We start from the raw sequence: 26,069 nt of genomic DNA on the forward strand, positions 1-26,069 counted from the left end.
ACCTTTAATAATGGAGTCGCCATACCACGCCACTCGCTCATCTTTCATTAACTTTTTCATGCCATCATGATTTATTTTAATAGTTTTGACCTGAATTCTCTTAATTTCATTCCACATCCATTTCATTTCTTGCCTCATCCAATCCAATTCACTTTCCGAATCTCGCGACACATTCTCTCTATTATTAAATCTTTCTAACTTTCTAACTCTCGACCCCCTCTTCTCAATTTCACTCTCATTTATCTTTCTTTGTTTCCGTACTTTCGGACTAACATGCGTCCAACTTTCGCTATCATTCTTCTCACTTTTACTCTCATTCATCTTTCTTTGTTTCAGTACTTTCATTCCAACATGTGTCCAACTTTCGCCATCATTCATTCTTTTTTCGCTATCATTTATTCTTTCGATTTTTTTTACTTGCAGTTTCTGCATCACACCATTTCTACTTTCATTCGTTCTCTCAATTTCATTTCTTTCCGCCTCATTTTCGTCCCTTTTAACATCCGTTACGGTTTTCAAATCACTCTTTTTCTTTTTTCCTGATTTTTTAACATTTTTTCGTCTCTCTTCCTCACCATCCTTCTCTTTCAAATGTGCACTCGCGACACTATCGTTACTAACACTTTCTGTCATCAATTGCATATTTGCATTCATCAATTCCTCGTTCAGGTCACACTTCGCACACACCCTTCTTCCATCAGCACTAAACATCCACAAATCATTTATGTAATCGAAGGAATACATATAACAGACCTCACACTTAACGAAATGACTGAAATCTAAATTACAATCATGGAATGACAATACCGCCGCCATTTTTTTTCTCTCTGCAGGTTACTAGGTCTAATAATAACGATTTCGTAATTTAGTTTAAGCAAGAAAAATCCCCACACTAATAATACCAGTAGCGCACAACGTTTACAGCCGTTCTTACTCAATTACACATATATACTTAATTATTCCTAGTATAACTTATCTGAATCAGGAGCTCTTCAAATCGCGTCCACTGCACTTCAATTATTGGTAGATACGTTCCACAGAAACCAGCATATAAAAAATCGCACAAAAAAGGCCTAACTTATGTTGAAAAATTAGGGATACGTTCCATAATTTTCTAAAACCACATAAAATCAAAGCAATGAATTAAAATAAACCTAAAATTGCATAAAAAAAGTTTCTGAAAATTCAGGAAAATAAGAATACCTACTTTATTCATTTAATTTTATTGAAAAGTAACATTTTTTTTTTTTTACATTTTGTCATCAGAATTATCATCGCTATTAGATAATATTCGGCAACGTTTGCGAACTGGTGCACAATCACTTTCATCACCAGAAGAGATAGTCAGCACATCAGATCTGTATGTTAAAGGCAATGGTTCTTCATAAATAGAATTAGCTTCACCCTCATTCTGTGCTGATTTTTTTCCTTCTGACAATGTAATCGGTGATTAAACATTGCAATGATGATTTCACTAATTTTTAATACAGCTCGCGATATCCAGACATACAGTTCTTCAGCTCACATTGGAATTTAAAGGCTCATTCAGAATTTGTGTCATTAATAAGAAATGATTTTCCAATTTATTGCACAGTTCAAGACCTTTTTGAATTATATTTGCAGTGAGGGGGGGAAAGGTTTTTCTTCCACTTCACTATCATTTTCTGGATCTTTGATTATATTTAAAGCTAATCGATATCCAATAATATCATCATCACTTAAGGCATTATCCACAAGCAATTGGTCTACATCTTTCTGGCTAAATGCATCAAAACCTTCTCCACCAATTTCATGTGCCAAAGTAATGATTTCAGCTGATAATGTAGATGATTGCATGGTTGCGCTGTTTGCAACACATCCAGGCCAAGCTGCTTTCCAGCAGGCATTTAAAGTTTGTGGTCTTATTTCAGTGATAGCAGATGCAACATGATTTAAGCAGTCCAAAATGGAAAAATTTTCAAAACATCAGTTACTGTTAATAATTCATTTTCTAGTTTATCTAATATAAATTGAAAAGTGTGCTTAACGTAATATATTTTAAAAGTAGCAATTATGCCTTGATCTAATGGCTGAATAATGCTTGTTGTATTGGTTGGAAAAAAACATACCTGCACATTTGGATGTTCTAAATGGGAATGACTTGGTGCATTGTCAACAATTAATAAAACTTTAAAATCGAGAGCTTTTTGCTTCATATATGTTTCCACTTCTGGTACAAAGCAATTATTGAACTATTCAGTAAATACAGCAGTTGTTTGTATTAGCCATCCAATATACTGGCAGCTGTTTTAGATCTTTGCCTTTTAGAACACGTGGTCTTAGAAATCGATTTACTAGGAGGGGTTTCAACATTCGATTTCCTGATGCACTGCTACAAAATAACAACATTACTCGATCTTTGCTGGCTTTAAACCCACTTGCTTTTTTCTCAGACTTTGCGATGTAAGTTCGACTAGGCATTTTGTTCCAAAACAATTCTGTTTCGTCAGCGTTAAACACTTGATCGAGACAATATCCACCATCTTCAATAATTTTGGCTAACTTCTCGTGAAATGTTTGGCTGCTTCTTCATCTGCTACTGCAACCTCACCTGTAATCTTCACATCATGAAGTGCATTCCTTTTTAAAAACCCGGTTAACCATCCTTTGCTAGCCGAAAATTCTTTATCAGCCTGGGAAGTGGAAGTAGACGGCTCCAATTGCTTCATCTGTTCATAAAACGGAAGAGCATTTTGTTTAATTAAATAATCACTCATAGGAATTCTTCTTTGAGTTAATTCTTCAATCCAAATTACAAGCGCTTGTTCCATGTTTTCTAATACAGCATCTTTACGATGAAAATTTGGCAGTTTTGTGCCAGAAATAAGATTTTCTTATTGTGACTTCATTCTTTTTAATTGCTCTTATAGTAGATTCGCCTAAATTAAAATGTTTACCAATCGCCGTGGATCACTCTCCTTTTACTAAGCGATTTAAAATTGCAAGTTTCATTTCCAAAGAAATTGCTTTTCTTTGGTGCTTTTTTTATTCTCCATTGGTCCAAATTAAATCTTAAAAATAACAATTAGCAAAATTTAGACTTTCGATAATAAAAAGACAAACACTTAATCACATGCAAAACTAAACTTCATGAACACTCATTGCTTACACGTTATCACGTTATGCCAGAATATACTGCAAAAACGCTGTTCATTATGTACAACGCCGATGAACAAATTAGTCAACAACACGTGAAATCACGTGCTTTATAGGTAAAATTTTCCAACTGTTATACAAGCAAAATAGTTACCACTTTAAAAACTACAATGATCATAAAAGAGAAGTTAATTTTCCTCCATGTAATAATAAACAACTCATGCCACAGTACGGATTGATTACCCCAGGGTTTCCCAAACTGTGTTCCGCGGAAGGTGAATAAGTGTTCCGTGAGACGTTCTCCTGGAATTTGTCATTTTAATTTTCTAAGCATTTTTCATGAATAAATATGTTATAGTGGAAATATTCTGAGGAGAATAATATTCGTGAATACGTCAAAAAGCTCAGACCAGAACATCGAAATAACATCTGTGTAGCAAATGTTAGTGACCAAGCCGTGTATTTTTAAACATGGAAGTATTCATGAATTATCGTTAATTTTCATACATTGAAACCTTTCAACATTCAGGAAAAGGAATACCGCTGTTCATGACCAGTCATAAAAATTGCCTGTAAGCTGATTAAAACAATGTGCAGCGTATCCTCTGTTCTCAAAACTGAATGAAATAACATCTGTGTTGCAAATGTTAGTGACCAATCAGCAAGGAAGTATAAAGAAAATTTTTCCACTGAAATTGAAGATCAAAGTAGTCTATTCCAGTTCTCAGATCTAGTAATACTGAATATTTTCTTCACAAGTTCGTATTGCAGGGTGAAAGTGCTTGTTTCAAAACCGTAATGCAGTGATTTTTTAAAAGTAATAGGCCTACAGATTTAAATTTTAATATGAATAAGAGACAAGGGACTTTGTTTAATTTTGGTGTTAAGAAATCTCTTATTGAAGGTGTTTGTAATGCAACAGATAGTGATTCATCCACCTCCTGCCTACAAAGCAATCTGTAGGATGTACAAAAGGAGGGGAAAACTATCAGCACACAGGAGAAAAAGTCTGCATTCACTCATAATTACTTATATTAATATTATACATTTTTGGAGATCAGAATGGGATATGTCAATGAATATCAGCACAAATTAATTTAATGATGTTTATGTTTAATCAATGTTTAATTAATTATTAATTATTAATTAATGATCAATTATTAATTAATAATAAAAATCAGCTAAATTAACAATTAAATATTAATTAATACATTACAAAATAACCAAGGTGTTTCATGAAAATTTCAGGATTTGTGAAGTGTTCCATTGTAGGAAAAGTTTAGGAAATGCTGGATTACCCTATTATCGGAATGAATTCTCCTTCTGTTGACATGCGCAGAAGTGTCGAAAGGTCTCGTATCTGTCGGCGTACTATACATAAGTTTTGAATTTATGCACCACATAACTTCAAATCCGCATAAAAAGAGACCCGAGTGTATATATTTTTACTATTTATACATAAATATTACTATTTATATATAAATATATTGCCAGCCTGGTTGGCCAAGTGGTTAGCGTATCCGCTCTCTAGCCAAAAGACTGCAGGCTCAAATCCTGCCATGGGCATGGATGTTTGTGATTGTCTGTGAAAATACTAGTGGTTGTGGTCGACGATAGATAGTGTTGGTGTAGATGATGAAGGCAACCTGGTTGTGGTTGGTGGATTGAGTGGTGGAGATGGAGAGTTGTAGAGTAGTTGCCCTCCCCCGATGAGGCTTTGGACTCCCTGGAGGTGTCACATAATAATAATAATAATTTTTTCACAATGTGTTTCAATAAAACAAAGGAGATAAATTGAAGTATTTATTTCAAAAAGGCAAGAAATTAAAACTATTTTGATTTCAGATTGAAGACAATAAATGAAATTATTTTTATTATTTTTAGTCAATAAATGAAATATTTTACATCAGACTTACCTAATGAAAAGAAGTACCTGTTTTTGTTTCATTATATCACTTAGTTAGCAATAAAACAAACAAAACAAAGTCACAACAACTCGGTAAACAAATACACTAAGAAATCCAAACTTGGTAGAGAGGTTATATGTGAAATGTGCATGCATCACATGGCTATGTGGCGTTCTTATTGTTGGCATAGTCTCACTTTGCTCAGCAGGCCACGTGAAACGCAATGCATATCACACTGAATAAATGTCTAAATAAAAACAACAAATTGTTTTCACAGTACAGTTAAGTGAAATAATCATTAGAATAACATAATATGATGATTCAGCACAGTGGCCTGTGAAGATGGAAAAAAAAATAATATCGTAGCAGATTATATGTTAATCATTACCATTATTTCATCTGTTTGTGTGTTTTTCACAATATGGTTGGTTCAGTAAATTTGGTGATGGACAGTAAATGGATATCAACTGGCAGCTGCTCTTGTTCTCTTACACTTTTTTGAATGATAGTGGCTAGTTTAACAGAGCATTGTCTCTAAATTTGGAGAAGTTACAGAGAGAGAGATAAATTGGAGCAGATATGAATAGCAGCAAGGAATCTCAAAGAGTCTCCAAATGGGCGAGCAGTATCCCATGGTTGATCAGATTTGGGATTATGCAGTGTTAGCAGTTGTATAGATGAAACATAGAGTCTTGAGTGAAAAAGTAGGCCAAATTTATGAAAACTACAGAAGCTGTAGAGATGTATTTGTGCTAGGAAAGGCTAGAGGTGCAGGTTAGCCAAGATAAGAAATCTGATCAGGTTTGGTCTGAATATTACTGAATGTAAGAAGAAGTGACATGATATCTTTTTTGTGAGAAATTATAGAGGACTGTGTTTTGATAGCATTGAAGTCAAAAAGGTTATCCTTGTCTCCCATTGAAGAAGAGCAAAAAGATCAGAATTTAGAGCATTGGTTTTGGAAGATCTTCAGACTTCTAATGATTGGGCACTAAAGGCATGTCAAATGAAAAAGAAAAGTGGAGTATACTATCATCAGTAAAGCCATTGCTAGCTTGACATGAGTGAAAGTCAGGACAGGGTTATCCCTCTCCCGTTGAAGAAGAACAAGGATATCAGAATTTAGAGCATTTGTCTTGAGGTTCTTGAAGTTTCAAATGATTGGGCATTATAAAGTTTGTCAAATGACAGAGGAGTGGAGTATACCATCATAAACAAAGTTATGGATAGGAACTGAAGTCAGTGGAAGCAGTTCATTTATGTATAGGAGGGAGAATGAGTGAAGCTCGAAAGCTGTGGATTACCCTGCATTGGTGAGTAAATCTCAGGAGAGGATCTGTCATAAGTCTCAGAACAGGACAGATTCTGCAGGAGTGTAAAAAATGTATGGTAATCCCTTTGTGCAAGTGTGGTACAAAGACTGATGCATCCAACTATCAACCAATCAGTATCTCAGGAGTGGTGGTGAAGATTTTGGAAAAGTTGGTCAGGGGTCACATTCAGAAATGGATTGACAGAGAATCTCTGCTTTGCAATGAATGGCATACGTTTACTAAGGGAAGGTCATGTTTTAGCACCTTGCTCGCATTCTATAATAATGTTACCAATGAGCACAAGGGGAATGGATACACCATGATACATTTGGATTGTGCTAAGGCTTTTGACAGAATATAGCATGAAAGATTGTTGCATAAATTGGAGAATATGGAATTGGATTATAAAATATTACCATGGATAAGACGATGGCCGATGAACAGATATTAAAGAGTGATATATGGGAGATGTAAGTCTGCAAGATCTAAGGTAACTAGTGATGTACCACAAGGATCAGTCCTTGGTCCACCATTATTCAATCTGTACATTAATGACATTGAGAAGGATCTGACAGGCAACATACACCTATTTTCTTATGATACAAAGATAGGTGGAGTAATTAGGAATATGGCTGACATATAGCACTTACAGAATGATTTGAATAGTCTGGAATTGTGGTAGAGGGAAAATGGATGCTAGTTCAATGTTAGTAAATGTAAAGTCATAAGCTTTGGCATGATTAGATATCCAATGTCATATTGTATTGGTGAGATTATGCTAGAAGAAACTGAGCAGGCTAGGGATCTTGGAGTTTTAATAGATAGCAAGTTGAAGTTCAGGGGCCATGTAGCAAAGATTGCAAATACAACTCAAAAGATAATTGCATTGCTGAAGCACACTTTGACATGTTAAGATAAGGATATCATTTTGTCTCTTTTACAAGGTCTTGATAAGATCTCACTTGGAGTTTGGCATGCAGGTCTGGTCTCCTGGTTTCCATTGTGATTCTGATACAGTGGAGTGTGCAAAGGAGAGTGTGTCAAAAATGGAATGCTGATTATGAAGTAGAAAGTTTATTTATCACTAGGTTAGACTATAATAAATTTAGTTTAATCCTTTATCCCAGTGAGAGAAAACAAAGTTTGCACCTGAAAATATCTTCAGGACTGAATATAGTGTTGTATTATCTTACCTGGGTAAGAAGTACAACACCAGAGCAAAATAATAAATTTTAGCCTATTTTTTCTACCCACTACCGGGTGAAGGCCTCTCCCATTGTGGGAGGTTTTGGGTTTACTGCTCCCATGGTGACCCAGTCCATATTGGGAGAGGACATAACAAACATCCATGCCTAAGTGGAATCCAAACCCACAGCCTGTTGGCTGGGAAGCGGATATGCTACGCTAACCACTCAGCCAGACAGGCCGAGTGTTGTACTTCTTACCCAGGTAAGATAATACAACACTATATTCAGTCCTGAAGATATTTTCAGGCGCAAACTTTGTTTGCTCTCACTGGGATAAAGGATTAAACTAAATTTATTATAGCTGATTATGAAGATTGACTGAGAATTTGTACACTGCAGACACTAGCAAACAGGAGAAAGAGGGGTGATATGATTGAGACTTACAAATTTCTGAAATGGTCATACAGGATTTCAATAGTGGACAAGATGGAAATTTTCATTTTATGGAGGGTGGAGAAAGGAAATGAGGTCATCCTCGGTAGCTGAGAATGAATGCCACTAGGAAAAGGGTGAGGGCTACACTTATCTCTCATAGAGTGATGTGTGAATGGAATGGACTGGATGTTGTGTGTACAAAGGAGTGTGAATGAATTCAATAACAAGTATGACAGTTGGTGTGTGTAATATGTGGTCTCCCTCAATGACTTCCTGATTCCCTGGAGGTTTCTCTCTTAATAATAATAACAAGTAGTGAGTGGTCAGAGAGGAAACTAGCAACCCTGTAGCATAAGATAGGAGGCAAACAAGAGGATAGTCATTTTCTGAACATATCAGTGTGCCAGAGCCAATCAAATATCAAGTGCAACCTGAGCTTCTATAAACCTTTCCATGGTTTGCATCTAGGGTGGGTAGTGAAGGCTAGAAAATCAGCTGTGGACAAACAATAGCAGAATCCATATTGCTGGTCACTAATAATTTACTGGGCCTCCAGATGGGGAAGAAATTGGCTGTTGATGACCTTCTCCATGGTTTTAGAGTGAAAGGAAAGTAAGAGCAATTGAACAGTAGTGTATTGGTTGACTTTTATTTCCTTTTTCTTATTTTATTTTGGAATGGGGCTGACTGTAGACTAGACTTGAGTTGAGTCGGAAAGACTGATGAGGCAATATAGGATAGGTATTCATTCTAGACCACAAGTTTTCAGCATAAAGTAAGTGGGATATCATCAGAATAGTTGCCTTGTTTTGTGTCAAGTTATTCAGGATTCTTTTATTTTCTTTCTGGCAGAAGACCAAAGATAGGATGAATTGGTGAATTGGAAGTGAAGAATGCCAATAAGTCTGCCTTGTCTTTGGGTGATGTTACAACAGTACCATCTGGATGTGAGAGTAGTGGAAAAATTTGAGCAAAATGGCCTTGATGAGAAACCAGAAAGCTCAACTGTAATTTGAACAGGAGGCAAGTTTGGTGGCATTTGGAATCCAATTCCAAATGCTGCTAAATTTTGATCATTGTGATCATAATTCCTGAATGAAGCCATGGTTTCAAAGAATTGTGCAAAGGGCAGCCACAAAAAAAAAAAAAACATATCATAAAGTGGCTTCAAACAAAAACCCCAGCTTTCATTTTCAGTATAAGTGGATCCTGCAATAATTGTAAAGAAAGAGTTACTAACAACTAACAAATCCACCAAGTCTGACTCCAAGAGAGCTAAATGCAGAAAATCTGCCTTTTACACAAATGAGTTATGTCTTCTGGTTCATCATCTCTGGCACAGTTTCTCTCAATCTGTGTTCCCACCACCCTCTCTAACCTAGATGGCACTAGTGCAGCAACAACAGCCAAAGAGACAAGGAGATTCCCTCCTGGCATTACTCCTTTCTTCTTCCTCTCCAGGGTGCACCTGTTTGTGGTGGAGAGACCTTCCAGTGATGGTACTGGCCCTTTTCATCCTTAATATTTTTCTCTTCTTTTCTTCTCCTATTCTTCACTTACTTCCCAAGAGTATTTTTTTTACTTGCTGTCTTCTAGACCACCATTCCAGGGATCCAATGCCCTGCCACAATGTTTGTTTGTCATGTGGTGCAACCTGTGGACATCTGGAAAGGGGGAAAGGGGGATCCTTGTTAGTTCTTGCATTACTTTGGGAAGACAGGCAGTCCTGAATGGTAAAAGATGTTGCAGTAAGTCTCCTGACCCCCACCATAGTCTGGAGATGGAGCCAAGGCTTGATGCAAAGCTGGTGTGGCATCCGAGGTAACTCTGGCTTCTCACTTCTAAGTGTATTAATTGCTTCCTGGATACTGGGTTCCCATGTGATGTTGCCTGGTAGAAGGGGAGCTCTACTCCCAAACAAAAAATCCCTTTAAGCATGAATTCTTCATCCTCAAATTTTACAAGGGTCCTCACAAGGCCCCAACCAAGTCCAGATACCATAGATGCATCTTACAACAGAAATAAGAAAAAAATAATATCTGACATATATAAATGTACCAGTGTTTTTCACATCCAGGCAACAGTGAAAAGCAAATAAGGAAAATGTCATCTTTTTTTTATTCAAAACTACAGTTGACACATTTAGGTTTATTTGCAGAGCCCACAGAACAACTGAGATATCCTACTTTTATTGATATTGGCAGTCTGGGTGCATCAAAAGTAAGGATGATGTTCCTCATCATCCCTACAAATGCCAGGAGCATCAGAAAGTTGTTTTGAATGGTTTGAGTTTGTTACTTTATTGAACACAATGTGTCCCAAGATTGATGAACTTGGGCCACTATATTCCCTATCAGGAAATGCAATCTCACTCACTCATACTAACTATGCAAAAATGCCACTTATTGTCCTTTCACTCACTTCCTTTTTTTTTTTTTTTGCATCTTCAAGAGATAGCCTCTTGTTTTTGCTCCTTCCCCTTGTTCTACCGTGCAAAATATCTGTTCAATTTCAATCCTATAAATACCTCACAACACTTTAAATGTCTCAATCATATCACTTTTCATCTTTTAATCACCAATTTCTACACCTTGCATGCCCTCAGTCTAACCTCATAACCAACATTATGCAGTCCTAATATCATTTTTATTTATCTCTACACTATTTCCAGAGTTACTACATCTCCCCTTCATATTATTCTGGTGATCAGATCTGAGCACAATAATACAAATCTACTCTAATCAGTGATAATATGATGGAATTATGACATTTTATTCACAGTTTGTCAATGTTGTTCTCAATATTGCAGCAGTCACCTGGGTTACCTTCATTACCACAATATACTGAAAAAGAAAAACTTCAAATTGCTATTGACAATCACTCTAAAATCTCTGCCCTCCTCCACTTCTCTAATATAGTTGTGCCAAAAGAGTATGCAACCTTACATGGTAGATCCAAAATTTCAAAACCTTACCTTTACTCATAGCAGCTATAAACTGATATCACCATTCATTCACCTAACACTTAACACATTGTGAAAAGGCACAACCTTGGCACCTCACCCCCCCCCCCTCAAAGTTTAATATCATCTGCAAATAACTTAATATATCTGTGAAATCATCATCAGGTTCCTGATATGTACCAACAGGAAGAGGGGGGGTTGTATAAGGAATCTGATGAGACTATTATAGTACTACATAAAAAATTTATATCATTATTAACTTCCTATTGACAATCCTTTCCTTCATGGTTACACAGTGATCAGAATTCATTATAAAAATTATGGGAAAAAATTACCATGTTAGACTCATGTTTATATTAAACTTCAGTTTAATATAAACCAAAAAATTATTTGAAGTTTTGACCTTCACTTAAGGTCATCATCTGGAGTATATATATATATATATATATACACACACAAAGAAACAAGCTGCACCACAATGTACATGGAATGCTAAAGTTACCTTGATTTGGGCAACCGTTAAACTGTAAACTGTTGGTAAAACGTTATTGGCCTGACCACTCATGAAAAACACATGAATGCAAATTTAAAGCCTGTGAAATTTTGATTAACTATCCTAATTTTAGCAAAAATGATGGCATAAAAATCCCAAGAATGTGGATGCTACACATTCGGCCAATATAGTTATTTGAGTTTTCCAGCAAACCCTGACTTTAGGACGCTAAGCAATAATTTCAGCTCCTATTGGCCATCATCCATACTGTTTTGTTCTAATTTATATATATATATATATACTAATATGCATAATTATATGGAAGCATTTGCTCTCTAGCTTAATTTTTATTTTGCAACCAAATAGATAATGATAATAACAGGACTCTAGCATTAATGTAGTAAGGTTTTTTTTTTCACCAGAGGTCAGGCCAGTAGTTTTAAAGTTACATTGGTTTGTCAAATCAATGTAACTTTAGCATACCATGTAGACTGTACTACTGCTTGTTCCTTTGTATATATGTGTATACTCCAGATGATAGTTCGTGTGGTTAGCTGAGTGGCTATGCGGCATATGACTGGGAAAGGATATACGCAAAGTATATGCGGCATATACTTTGCGACCATATGCCTGGGAAAGGAGTGTCCCGGGTTCGATTGCTGTCACTGACATGAGGAGCTTAGGATCTTTCTCAGACATAGCTAAGTTAGCCAGTCTTGAGTGTGAACTGCAGGGTTTTTCTCCCCAGTTTATTTGGGGGTTTTTCATCCTGCAAGCAGGCAAATCAGCCTTGAGAACTCAACACTTCTACAGGCCTAGGATACACTGGGAGGCATAGGGCTAACCACCTTATCCTTGTGTACAGATGCAGTTAAATGAATAGAAAACCCTTGACACCTCAAGGTAAAAGAGGGAAAAAGGAAGAAGACTATAGATGATGACCTTAATGTGAAGATTGAAATGTCTAAATAATCTACATAAAGTAGATTATTTGGAGTTTTACTCTAACATGGAGTTACAGAAGTTTTACTTTAACATGGTAGTTGTTTCTATAATTTTTATAATTAATTCCTATTGACAATGTTCCTCCAAATCAGTTTATTTGTCAAGCCTTCAATATAATCAGGTCTTATATATTTTGGTCTTTTGAGACCCTTCTTACTGTATCAATTAACTTAAATCTTGGTCTTAATATTGATAATTTTCCTGCCATTCTAACAACAACATATTTTACTACCTTTCCTCTCCCTTTCTGTTCAAGTGACCATACCATCTTAGCTAAGCTCTGCTTACACATTCCTGAATGCTATCAATGTAAAGTTCCTTCCTATTATCCCCATTTTTTAATACAATTCTGTTAGTGATTCTATTTGTTCACATCCTCCTTAATTTTTCTCTTGCCACCTTGTCAGTGGTTTTGAAACAGCATGATGTGAGGTGAACAGAATGAAATATCTAGTTAGGTGTTGCCATAGACCTGGTGATGTGGAGGACAGTGAGAAGGAAATGTATAGGCAAATCAGTCTAACGAATAAGAACGGGTGATCATGATGAGTGAATTTAATTATGGTCATATAGATTAGAATGAAGAGATAAAATCAGCAGCAAAGAAAATGAATTTCTTGAGTTTTTGAGGGACTACCTTAGGCAGTATGTAACAGTGGATCTTGGATTTGATTATCTCATCAAAAGATGTTACTGTAAATGAGGTATGAAATCTCCCTCCAGTTGATAAAAGTGATGATGAAGTGATTACATGTAGTGATTGGGTGGTGGCCAGCTATATGACTACTGTGAAAATGGAATATATATGTATGGAATTATAAGGCTGGTAATTATGACACACTCAGGAGATAGCTTGCAACTATATCATGGAATGAAGAATTGGAAGGAAAAGAGATCAATGTTGCTTAGGAAATGTTTATAAACTGTCTGGAAGAGGCAATGCATGAATGCATTCCAAAGGTAATGAGGTCAAATGTTATACTGGAGGACGTAGGGAAAACAAGAGATCTGGGGTTGATGATTGATAGAAACCTGAAATTTAGGGGACATATTGCAAAGGGGGGTGAAGGTAACACAGAGGGTTGCTGCAATAATGAGAAGGATGCTAACCTGCAGAGATAAAACAGTTATCATTCTGTTATATAAGACCCTGATCAGACCACACTTGGACTACTGTTCTCAGATTTGGTCCCCAGGATTTGAAGGGGATAAATTAACTGTGGAAAGGGTACAAAGGCAGATAACAAAGATGGTGTCAGGACTGTACAATGTTAGTTATGAGGATCGGCTGAGGGAGTGTGGACTGCAGAGTTTGGTGGATAGAAGAAGGAGAGGTGATATGATTGAGACTTTTAAACTGTTGAGAGGTGGTTACAGGGTTGACACTGGGGAGTTCTTTTGCTTGGTTGAACAGTGGGAAGGAGTGATGACAAGAGGCCATCCCTGGAAGTTATGAAAGGAAACTGTGAGCAAGAGGGTGGTTTCTTTGCATGGAGGGTGGTTGAACCATGGAATGCATTGCCTGATGGAGTGGTGAGAGTGAGAACGGTCAATGAGTTTAAGGAGTGGTATGATAGACTTTATGCTTCTTAAGGGGGGACCTCCTCTCGATGAGTCTTGATAGACTTTGTGTTTCTTAGGAAGGACCTCCCATGATGAGTCTTTTGACTCCATGGAGGCCTGAATAATAATAATCAATAAGGTGAGTTTAAAATGGATGAATGAAAAGGTAAAGCAAGCAATTTGTAGGAAGAAAGCATTATGGAAGCAGCATAAGATGAGTAGTGGTAATAGTCAGTTGCATGAGGAATACAAAGAGCAAACAAGAGAGGTGACTCACTTGGAAAGGGTAGCAAAAGTGCAATATGAGTAGCAGTTAGCTAATGAAGTCAAAATAAGTACTAGTATGTTTTTTTAATACACAGCCAGTTGAAGAAAGAATGATACTCTTTGGAGAAAATGACAGAATGAGAACAACTGAGGAAGACATGGTATAAATGCTGTTCATGAAGGTATTTCATCTTCATGAAAGTAACATCATGTGGAACTTGAGAAAAGGGGGTGAGGAAACACTGATGGTGAGCAAACAGGAAGTATATGAGGAACAGAGTATACTTGATGTCATTAAAGCTGTACCACTTGAATTGGACAAATGGTGATATACCATGATCACAACATGTCCTGAGGGAATGCTCCAGAGAGTTAACAACTTTAACTTACCTCTTTAACATGAGTCTCATATTTGCTCAAGTTCCAAAGAGGCAGAATGAGGACAAAATTATTCCACTTTAAAAGGGAGATACCTTTGTCTGGAGTTGTGGCAAAGATGTTAGAGATGCTAGTGAGTTTGACAACAACAATCTCTATGCTGTCCATCAAAGAGAATGTTGTTGAATAAAGAGAATGTTATTGATAACAACATTCTCTTTGATGGTCAGCATGGGTTTTCTAAAGAAGTTTTAGCAATCTAGACATATAACCAAGTGACAAGTGCATTGGACAAAGGGGATGCATACATAGTATATTTAGATTTTGCTAGAGCCTTTGAGAGATTGCTACATGACACGCTAGTAATTAAAATGGAACAGATGGGATTAGATAGTTTATTAGTACACTGGATTAGAGACTGGCTGTCTGACAGGTATCAGCAAGTTATGTATTGGGGGGGGGGGGGGGAAGATATCCCAGAAGAGGAAAGTCACTATTGATATGTTCCAAAAGTCTGTTTTGGGGCCATTGTTGTTGTTTAATTTGTATGTAAATGATACTGGAAAAGCCCTGATGATGCAAAGTTGGGAAGAACTATAGGAGTAGAATGTATTGTAGCCTTGCAAGTGGACTTGAACAGACTTTCTGAATGGGTGAATGAATGGAGTTATAGTTCAACGTAGCAAAGCATAAGGTTTTTTAAATTTGGGAAATACAGATAGGATGCAGAGTATAAGATTGGTCAGGATATCTTAGAGAAGTTGGAAGAGATAAAGGATCTAGAAGTGTTTGTGGATAAGGATCTGAATTTTTTTTTTAAGGGGAGGAGCATTTTGCTATGATTGCGAGGCAGCACAGCACATTATGGCAATGATGTGGAGAACACCTGATATGCTGGTGTAAGGGTGTTATGATTCCACTGCATAAGATTTTGATCAGACTGCATATGGATTACTGCATACAATTTGTTCACTGCATTTTCAAAAAAGAAAAAGAAAAAAGATATTGAAAAGTGTTTACAGATGATTGTTTAAGGTGGTTTCTGGTCTCTGGAATGTTGACTATTTATGAAGGCAGATTGAGAGAATACAAATGAGTCAAGACATATAAGTTGGTAAGGGGATTATTATCAGATTAATGCAGATCAGAGTTTTCATAGAATGGACGGAGACAGGAAGAACAAGAGATCATCCCTGGAAATGATATAAGGAAGGTGTGAGCAAATGAGTGAGAAGTAGGTTGGTTGGAATGCATTGTCTGGAAGTATGGTGTGTGTGTGTGTGTGTGTGTGGAGACAGTCAATGCTTCAAATCTTAGTGTGATGAGCTGTGTGTGAGATGAAGGCCCTCCTGCAATGAATCATTTGACTCCATGGAGGTCAGAATTATAAAAATAATAACGATAATTTCCTTTCTCCTTGATACCTCCACATGTTTATTTTTCCTCGTAGTCAAGACTATATGGTTAATATGACCAACCAGGAAGGGAAAGGGTGGGGGTATAACATTTCATTTAACAATCAGATCCTCTTTTACTTGGACCAAATCCAAAACTCTCGATCCTCATGTTCCCCCTCTATTACCTATTGCCTAAGAATTTGTCCCTCAAAAATTCAGAAATTCCATTCCTCTACTGCTATATATTGTTTCCTCTTCCTAATTCATACTTCTATAATAAAAATCTCTAATCTGCTTATACATTTCCTGTTCAATACTCAGTCCTACTTACCTCCACCTCACACCATATACTCTCAACACCATTTGAATCCTTTCCTTCCATATTCTCTACAGTGAGAAAACACAACTGATCATTTATCATAAGCAACACTCCAGCACACTTGACTCTTCAAAATATACTGTGTACATCTATTCCTCTCAGGACATGATTTTGTGTCGACCATCTTTCAGTAGTCCAATAATCTTTGGAGAGACTGAGGTAATCAGCACCACTAATTCACTCTCTTTTTTTCCTGATGGTCCTAGCATTTGTATAAGGAAACAGTGTATTATCAATATTCCTATAACCTATTATTATTCCCTCTCCCCAGATTCCATTTGAGTCTCTGATATGCCATGCATTCGTTCATCTCTCAACTGAGAGAGATGGGAGAATGCTCCTGCTACCATCTAACTCTAGAAAACTCGAACTCTGCCCTAGCACTCTCACTTGCCTACAGAACTACAATCTCTACAGATGTTTTTGTCCCTTCATGAAGGGATGAAAAAATCTGGTAAGATTGTTGTCACATGGTTCTTCTATTTTGAAATGCAATCCACATCTCTTTTATACACATTCTCACTGTTATGTCATTTATTAATGCTACTCTTCACCTCAATTTGGCATTGTAATATCTGGGCAATACATTCACTATCTTCCTTCTCATGCTATTCTGCTGCACAATTCTTAACTTAATCTCAGATCTCCTGCCACTTGATTCAGGCCACCTCTCAGATCATTTGTATCAACATTCAGTATAATCTCATCCACATTCTTACTTCCATTTATTGTCATAGTCACACCCTCTACAATTTCTGCAAGTACTCCTCTAACATTCTACCTATACATTGCAAATAATGGAATTTCCATACAACATGCACACTCCCCCTCGCAGACTCATTCATTCTTTGCTTACTGTCTTTCACTCTCTTTCTCCTCTGACACACTCCCTCCTTGTTCTCTTGCTTAGATGCCTTCCACTAATCTTTTATGTTTTCTCATGTATTCTCATGACTTCTTCTGTTTTTCCTATTCTCTCTTTCTATCTGTCTCTCATTCCCATAACTTTCTCTCACTTTTACTCTTATTTGCCTCACATCAGTTAACCTTTCAAACTTCCTAATCTCGCTTAACACTCCTCAGCTCATTTTTCATGTCCTCTATTTCCTCACTCTGTATCTCCATCTCTCCCAGCATCCTATCCTCAATGAACAATACTGTTAGAACCTCTAAATCGCCAGTTGCACTGTCTAATGTTAAATCAATCACCACTTCCTGCCTGTTCTCCTCCCCTTAATCACAATACTCATACCTCTCTGCCAGCACTCATGCACTTCTGCTGCTACTGAAATCACAGATACTGATATCAATATTGGCCAGCTGTTGCCACTGTCTACATTTCATGCAGATATACACTTCCTCATCTTTCACTGACCACATTTTAACAGCCAGGAAAGGTATATGCTGCCAAATCTTTTACGATACTGTGCAAAATGTAATTTTTAATGTTGAATGGTCTGGGTGAAGTGTTGTTTAACAGAGGTACAACACAGTGATAATTGAAAGAAAAAAATGGTATAATGCACACACACACACACACACATAGTATTATTATTATTATTATTATTACCCCAAGACCTCATGTAGTCAAAGACTCATCGGGGAGATCCTTTTATCACACACACATCTCATCATACAGTGTCTTAAACACACTCAAACTCCTTGCAGACACCACACTCTCAGGCAAGGCATTCCAATCATTCACAACTCTGCATGAAAAAAACCTGCCTCTCACTCCCCTACTCACACGCTCTTTATACAGTTTCCAGGGATGACCTCTGGTTTTCCCCTGATCTCCCACTATTCTCTGTAGAACTTCTCCACCATTGATACTATAACAACCCCTTACCAACTTCTAGGTCTCTATCATATCTCCCCTCTTCCTCCTGTCCACCAGACTCTGCAAATTACATCTTCTCAATCTCAACCTTAGTCAGTTCCTTTTGGACCCTTTCCTACATCTCTTCATCCTTCTGAAAACCCGGTGACCAAATCTGGGCACAATAGTCCATGTGTGGCCTAATCAAAGCCTTATACAACGGAACAAGAATCTCCCTACTTCTACACGTCGGTATCCTCTGCATCATTCCCAGAAGTCTTTGTGTTGTCTTCACAATTTTGGCGATGTGTCCCCTAAATTTTAGATCCCTATCCACTAACATCCCCAGATCTCTTATTTCCTCTACCTCCAACAATATATTCTCGCTGAGCATTCTGCATCCCATCTTTGTTTTCCAAATTTTAAAACCTTACATTTTGCAACATTGAATTCACTTCCCCATTTCCTTGCCCAATCTCTCAATTTATTCAAGTCTTCTAGTAAAGCCACAACATCTTCACTACTCTTTATGGTTCTTCCCAACTTTGCATCATCTGCAAACAACTGTATCTCCATCCAAATATCTTCGCCAATATCATTAATCTATAAGTTAAACAGTAATGGCCCTAAAACAGACTCCTGAAACACTCCACTAGTGATTTTTCTTTTCCTGAATATCGCACCCCATACACAACTTGTTGATACCTATCAGATAGCCAGTCTCCAATCCAATCTACGTAGGCTGTTCAATAAGTAATAAGACTATATTTATACAGAAAACAGATTATCTTTAATTGTCATCATTTACGTGGTCTTTTTCGAAGTAACTGCTATGAGACGCGACACATTTGTCCCAACGTTGCGTCCACTTCTTAAACACATGTGAGAGTCCGTTTTTTGAGAGTTCTTTCAAAACTGCCTCCGCAGCTTTTACACATACTTTGTTGCTTTCGAAATGGCAGCCTCTTAGTGGATTCTTGAGCTGAGGAAACAGCCAGAAATTGCACGGTGTGAGATCAGAACTGTATGGAGGGTATGGTAGGATATCTGTGTTGTATTTCTGCAAAACGTCCACTACACAACCAGCAATATGTGGCCTTGCATTATCGTGGTGCAATAAGAAGCCATTCTTCAGCAATGGACGCTTCCTTTTGATGTGCTTGATGATAATCGCTGCTGTGTTGATCATTGTCTGTGATGGATGCTGAAGGTCTTCCCTCACGTTCAAGATCTTCCACATTTTACCTTCCGTCCTTAAAAGTTTTATGCCTGCGAAAAACACTTGCCCTTGACATTGCTTCATCATGGAAAGCTTCACGTATCATGGTAAAAGTGTCCGATGCCGATTTTTGCAAACACACACAAAATTTAATCACATAACGCTGTTCCAAGGATGCTTCCATTTCGAAGACTGGTCGTGCCTTGGCCTTGTAGGCGTGGCGATGAGCAGTTGCGTTTAGTAACATGACACTCTGGCACATCAGCCCATATACTCCATCTATCAACCTCTTTTGTTAATACATACAGCAACATTTCTTTATTCCTCAGAAATTAATATAGTTATGAGTGGTTTCGCCACAGTAAAATTAGTCTTATTACTTATTGAACAGCCCACGTAATATCCAACCCCATCTGCATAGTTTGACTGTCAACTTATAATGAGGTACTCTATCAAAAATCTTTGCGAAATCCAAGTATATTACTGAGTATCCTTCTCCTCTGTCCAAGGAAGCAGTCACTTTATTGTAATAAGTAAGTAGATTACTAAAACATGACCTCCCTTTAGCAAATCCATGCTGTCCATCAAAGATAATAATACCATTGTTGTCAACCCAACTCTGGATCCTAGTTCTCACAAGCTTCTCCAGCAACTTAACCACAACACCTGACATACAGACAGGCCTATAGTTTGATGCTTGAGTTCGATCACCTCCTTTATGAAGTGGCACAATCTTGCCCTACTTCCACTCCTTAGGAACTTGACCAAGTGCAAGACTCGTATTAAAAAAAATATGTCAAGGCAGGTGTCAAATCCCTGGCACATTCTTTCAGAATACGTGGTGATATATTATCAAGTCCCACAGCCTTATTTACATCTAGTTTACTCAACTCCCCAAATACCTCTTGCTCACTTACAGTCGGTCTCTCCTCCCCATCATCAACTGCTCTCAAACTCTCCATGAAGTCACATTCACAAGATTGAAAGATCTTTATGACCTGCTCATTAAGTATCTCCACCACACATTCTGCAACAGCTGTCTTTATACCATTTCCTCCAATCAATGTCATCCTTCCATAATCATTCTTTCTTTTGCTGGCTACATATTGAAAGAACTCCCTAGGATTCGTTTTGGCTTCATTAGCTAACTGCTGTTCATACCTCTCTTTGGCTACTCTCACCAACCAAGTCACCCTCCTTGCCTGATCTTTGTAGACCTCATGAAATTGGTTATTTCCACTTCTCTTATGCTGCCTCCACAATGCCCTTTTTCTCTGTATTGCATGCTTAATCTCTTTATTCATCCATCTCACACACCTACCTTATTTAACCCTCTCGCCCTTGGAATACATTTAGACATTGCATCTACTAGATAGTTTTTGAAAATCCCCCAAACTGCATTCATCTCTTTTCCAGCTAACTCCTCATTCCATGATACACCCGCAAGCTCTCTCCTGAGCTCTTCAAAATCACCCTCTTTGTAGTTCCACATATACCCTTTTCTCACAGGACTCCTCACACTGCAACCACCCAGGTAATCACGTCATGGTCACTTTCACCAATTGGTGGATGATTTGACACCTCATTTATAATTACATCCTCTGATGAGATGACCAAATCCAAGACCTTAATTCTCGTGTGCCCTCTGTTACATACTGTCTGAGGTAGTTATTCAAAAACTCAAGAAACTCATTTTCTTTACTTCCAGTTGCTATCTTATCATTCCAGTCTATATTGCCATAATTAAAATTATGGCAATATAGATAATGATCACTCTTGTCTTATTTGCTTGGATAATTTGACTATACATTTCATCATCACCACCATCCACATTACCTAGTCTATAACAACATCCCACCAAGCATTTGATTCCATTCACCTCTATCTCACACCATACTGCCTCAAAACCATTGGCCCTATTTCCCTCTTGCATCTCCACTTTATATGGACATAACTCTTTCTCTATCATCAATAGCACTCCTCCTCCCTTTTTACCCCCTCTGTCCTCACGAAACACATCATACCCTTCCATCTCTATTCCTGTCAGGATGTCATCTTCTTCCAACCATGTCTCACTTATTCCGACAATCTTCGGGTGAACAGACGCAATTAGTGCAACCATTTCATCTGCCTTGTTTCTTTCACTTCTAGCATTTGTATACAAACACAACAGCTCATTTCTGGATCTACAGCTAGTTCCACTGATACTACCACTCACTCGATTTGATCTCTCCATTCTTGACTGGGGCCATTTCCCTTTCTGCTTCTTCATTTTAGAATCCTTTTTAATTCCAACTGTTTCCTCTTGATCCCTGGTCATCCCATTCCTTTCCTGCCTACACATGCTCTCACCTCCTCTTGGAGCATCCACCTTTCTCGCGCTGTGTACCCCTGTCCACCCTGAGCCTCCCTATTTCCCTGCTCCTCTTGCACACCCATTCTCTCATTTTCTATACTCATACCACTCACTTCCCCATTCATATCCACCTCTTCAATCTCTCCTGTCTTACTCTCCTGCTCTTCCACATCACTCCCCTCTCGATCTGATTCATTCTCTCTATTCACTTCTCTACCTTCCAGCATCAGTCTCTCCAAGCGACTCACACCATAACCACTCAAATGCAGTCCATCCATCCCATACAATTCACTTCATCCTTCAAACTCATTCCACACATTAACAAACTGTACTCCCATCTCCTCACACATTTCAGCCACTATATCATTCATAATCCTTGCTCTTAAGTATAGTATACTAGAAAACTATTTCAAACTCCAAAAACTTCAACATGCAAACACATAACACTCAATCACAACTTACTATAATTACTCTGTATTTAATATAAAATATTCAACAATTAATGTCATAACTTATCTTTTTTCCCCTTGCTTTACACAATACCTTACTATTTGTCCTATAAATTAAAGTATATTTGTTTGTTCTGAAATTATTGGTTCTTTAAAGCTGAAATTGAATTCTGAACAGTAGGTTCATGTGCCTAGAGCCATATTTGAATCTATTATTTGTTAAGTAGTAGCATACCTGAAAAACTACACCATTACTGCTGAAAATAACTGCTCCATTTTTCAAAACGGGAATTTCACAGTCATCTAGTAAAATTATACCATATCAATAAAGAACAATCTTAAATAAAAATATACTTACAGTACATTATTAGTTTAATAGCTGAAGAAATGGTTATTATTATCAATAAAATTAAAAAAAAATAAAGAAAAAAATAGATATTTTTAGTGACACAGAACAACTAATTCTGACTACCACTAAAAGTAGTGGAGCCCTAATCCAGCAACCTAAAGTTCAAAAAGATAATCTAAAATCCGTTATTTTTATAAAATGCTGATTATTCCAAAATCTCAGATTGCTGATTTTAATACAAGGATGAATGATAAACAGGTGGAATAAGTAGTGCACAGCTCAATCCACAATTGACACTTGTAGTAAATATTCACAAAGTCTAAAATAATGAAGATTCAATGTATGCTAGCAAGAACTGCAAGCTTATAAGCAGCAATTGCTTAGTGATATGACCTGTGTTTGCTGAAGGTATATGCCAAAATAATTTCTGTGGATCATGAAACTTTTGACACATTTATAAAAAAATGTGAAATGGTTACTGATTAAGAATTAAGAGTGGAGAAGTATACATAGTTGTGGGACATACCATTCTTTTGGAGGTACTTACAGGAAAACCTATGTAAAGAAGAAAAGAGCACTAGAGGGTTCCAAAATCTGAAAGAATACCTTATCATTCTCATGTATGCTAACTGGCATGCATGACCGCAAAGGACAAGCTTCATAACCTTACAGGTTGGGGATCAAGGTTTTCATTGTTAATAGGAGATGCTAGTATCACCCTTAGTAGCAGCTGCTGTATACATGTTGATCAGATAAGTCACTACTTATAGTAAATATTGGTGATATTGTTAAATATAACTGGTTGTCTTTTCTTTCTTTTTGACTGTGTTGTTAAGTTGTGACTATTGCTATGCAATATTCACTGCATGAAGGTGGTGATAAGGCTGAAGCTTCAAATTATAGGCCAATCTGTATATCTGGAGTTGTGGTGAAGTCACTGAAGAGACTGTGAGAAATAAGATACATAAATGGGTTGATAACAGTAGGTGGTTATCAGCATGTGTTAGTTAAAAGAAGATCATGTTTCACTAACTTACTTATGTACTATAACAAAGTGACAAATACCTTGGACAGGGGAGATGCATATACAGTGGTGTACTTAGATTTTCATAGACTGCCACATGACAAGCTGGTAAATAAATTAAAACAGATGGGATTGGATAACAGACTTCTGAGTTGGATCAGTGACTGACTGTCAGACAGGTATCTGAAAGCTGTATATGGGGTGCGGTATACCGAAAGAGGAAAGGTCACTAATGATGTACTGCATAGATCAGTTTTGGGACCATTGCTGTTCAATTTGTATGTTAATGATATTAGGATGGTTTAATTAGTGATATGTAGCTGTTTGCAGATGATACAAAATTGGAGACAGCAATGCAGAGTCAAGTGAAAGTTATGGCCTTACAGGAGGATTTGAATAAATTGCATGAATGGGAAAGTAAGAGGAACTATCAGTTCAATGCTGCAAAGTGTAAGGTTTTGAGATTTGGTAAGTAAGGATGGGATGCAAAGTATACACTTGGTGGGGAAACTTTAAAGGAAGTAGAGGAGATGAGAGATCTGGGATGGTGAACAAGGACCAGAAATCCACATTGCACAAGTTGTGAAGACATCACATTGAATAATGACAATGATGTGGAATACCCTGATATGCAGAAATAGGGAGGTTATGATTCCATCGTAAAAGGCATTGATCAGGCCTCATATGGATTATTGTGCTCAGATTTGGTCACCAGGTTTCATGGTGATGAGGATATGTTGGAAAGGGTCCAGAGAAGATTCACAAAGGTAGTCAGTGGCAAGAGAACAAGGAGGGAGTGTGTCAGAGGAGAGAGTGAAAGACAGTAAGCAAAGAATGAATGAGTCTACGAGGGGAGTGTGCGTGTTGTATGGAAATTCCATTATTTGCAATGTATAGGTAGAATGTTAGAGGAGTACTTGCAGAAATTGTAGAGGGTGTGACTATGACAATAAATGGAAGTAAGAATGTGGATGAGATTATACTGAATGTTGATACAAATGATCTGAGAGGTGGCCTGAATCAAGTGGCAGGAGATCTGAGATTAAGTTAAGAATTGAACGTGGAGTATGAGAACAGATTGAGAGAATGTAAGTTGCAAAGCCTCGTGAATAGGAGGCTTGATAACAACCCCTGACCAGCATATAAGCTAGTCAGGGGTTGTTATCAAGTTGACATGGAACAGATTTTGCATAGAATGGGAGAGGGGGTGTAGAACAAGAGGCCATTGCTCGAAACTGTATAAGGAGGGTGTGAGCAGAGGAGTGAGGAACATGCTCTTTGCATGTTGAGTGGTTGGTGAGTGGGATGTATTGGAATGTTGTGAATGTAGACAGATTGAATCAGTTTAAGCCACGGTTGTATGAGCACTGTGTGCAATAATGTGAACTTCCCATGATGAGTCTCTGACTCCATGGAGGTCAGATGTTAATAATAATAATAATATTTCAAAAGCATTCCCTGTTATGGTATCAATGCATTCAAAAAGAAATTATGACTAAGACATTGATGTTGAGTGATATTAATATGTGAGATTTAGTGCAATGTATCATGTGTTTCATGTATTTATTACCAAGACTGGAGAGTTTCTGGTATGAGAACGAGAATGGAAAGAATCTTTGTCGGAAATGTTTTGTTACCAAATGCAAGAAATGCAAGTTGTGTTATGAATTTAAAAAAATCAAGTAACAGATATTAAGGACATAAGTTGGGATTGTGGAAGTGTTGTGGAGAATATGGCACAAGCAGCAAATCACAGTGCATGAAAGGTGAATGAGAATTTGAAGGAAGCAGTTGGAAGTAATAATGTGGAAGACAAAATGCCAGTGCAGAAAGAAATTGCATGCTTACATGGACTCCTTCACAGGACAAAATGTGAGCTCGAGCAACTGTAGAAATGATTGGCATGTGGTAGAGCAGGAAGGAGAAAGAAAGACAGAGTGAATGGGAAAAGCATAAAAGTGTGAGAAACTGGAAGAAAAGAAATAGTTGTATGGAGATTTGATGACAAGAGGTATACTTAATGAGAAAGCGATGAAACCATGTTTCTCAGGTGTGAAGATAAAGGATGTTAGCCAATCTGTAAGTCTGCAAAGAAAGAAGTAGGCGAGTTACTTGTTTTGGCAGGCACAAATGATTTGAAAGATGAGAAATATGCAATGAGCGAAGATATGAAAAAGTTGTTAGAAGAAATAAAAATGAAGAGTAAAAAAGTAAAGATTGTGAGTCTGCTGCCTTGGTAAAATCAGATGTAATTGAGAAGAAGGGCCATGATTGCCAATGGGTCAATGAGAAGATTGTGCAGGAGGAATGGTGTGCAGTTTATAGATGTGTGGAGTGAATTTGATGGATGTAAGGACCTATATATGCCTAATGGACTGACTGCACTTAAATGGTTTTGGAGTTAGATGCTTGGAAAAAGTGTTGTTCAATGA

General features: G+C 37.3%; 1 protein-coding gene across 2 annotated transcripts in view; it reads right to left on the minus strand.

Annotated features, from left to right (window-relative positions):
- Positions 1–26,069, minus strand: part of LOC150098729 (complement factor H-like) — a 601,741-nt gene that overhangs the window by 268,481 nt on the left and 307,191 nt on the right. For both annotated transcript variants that reach the window (XM_090405340.1, XM_090405339.1), the window contains exon 12: positions 22,500–22,567. In XM_090405340.1, the coding sequence (XP_090261466.1) occupies positions 22,500–22,567 (68 nt within the window). The remainder of the gene's footprint in view (positions 1–22,499; positions 22,568–26,069) is intronic.

Source organism: Typopeltis vanoorti, chromosome 15 (genome assembly GCF_054136105.1).
Source record: "Typopeltis vanoorti isolate ZY-2024b chromosome 15, IOZ_Tvanoo_1.0, whole genome shotgun sequence".
Taxonomy (NCBI): Eukaryota; Metazoa; Arthropoda; class Arachnida; order Uropygi; family Thelyphonidae; genus Typopeltis; species Typopeltis vanoorti.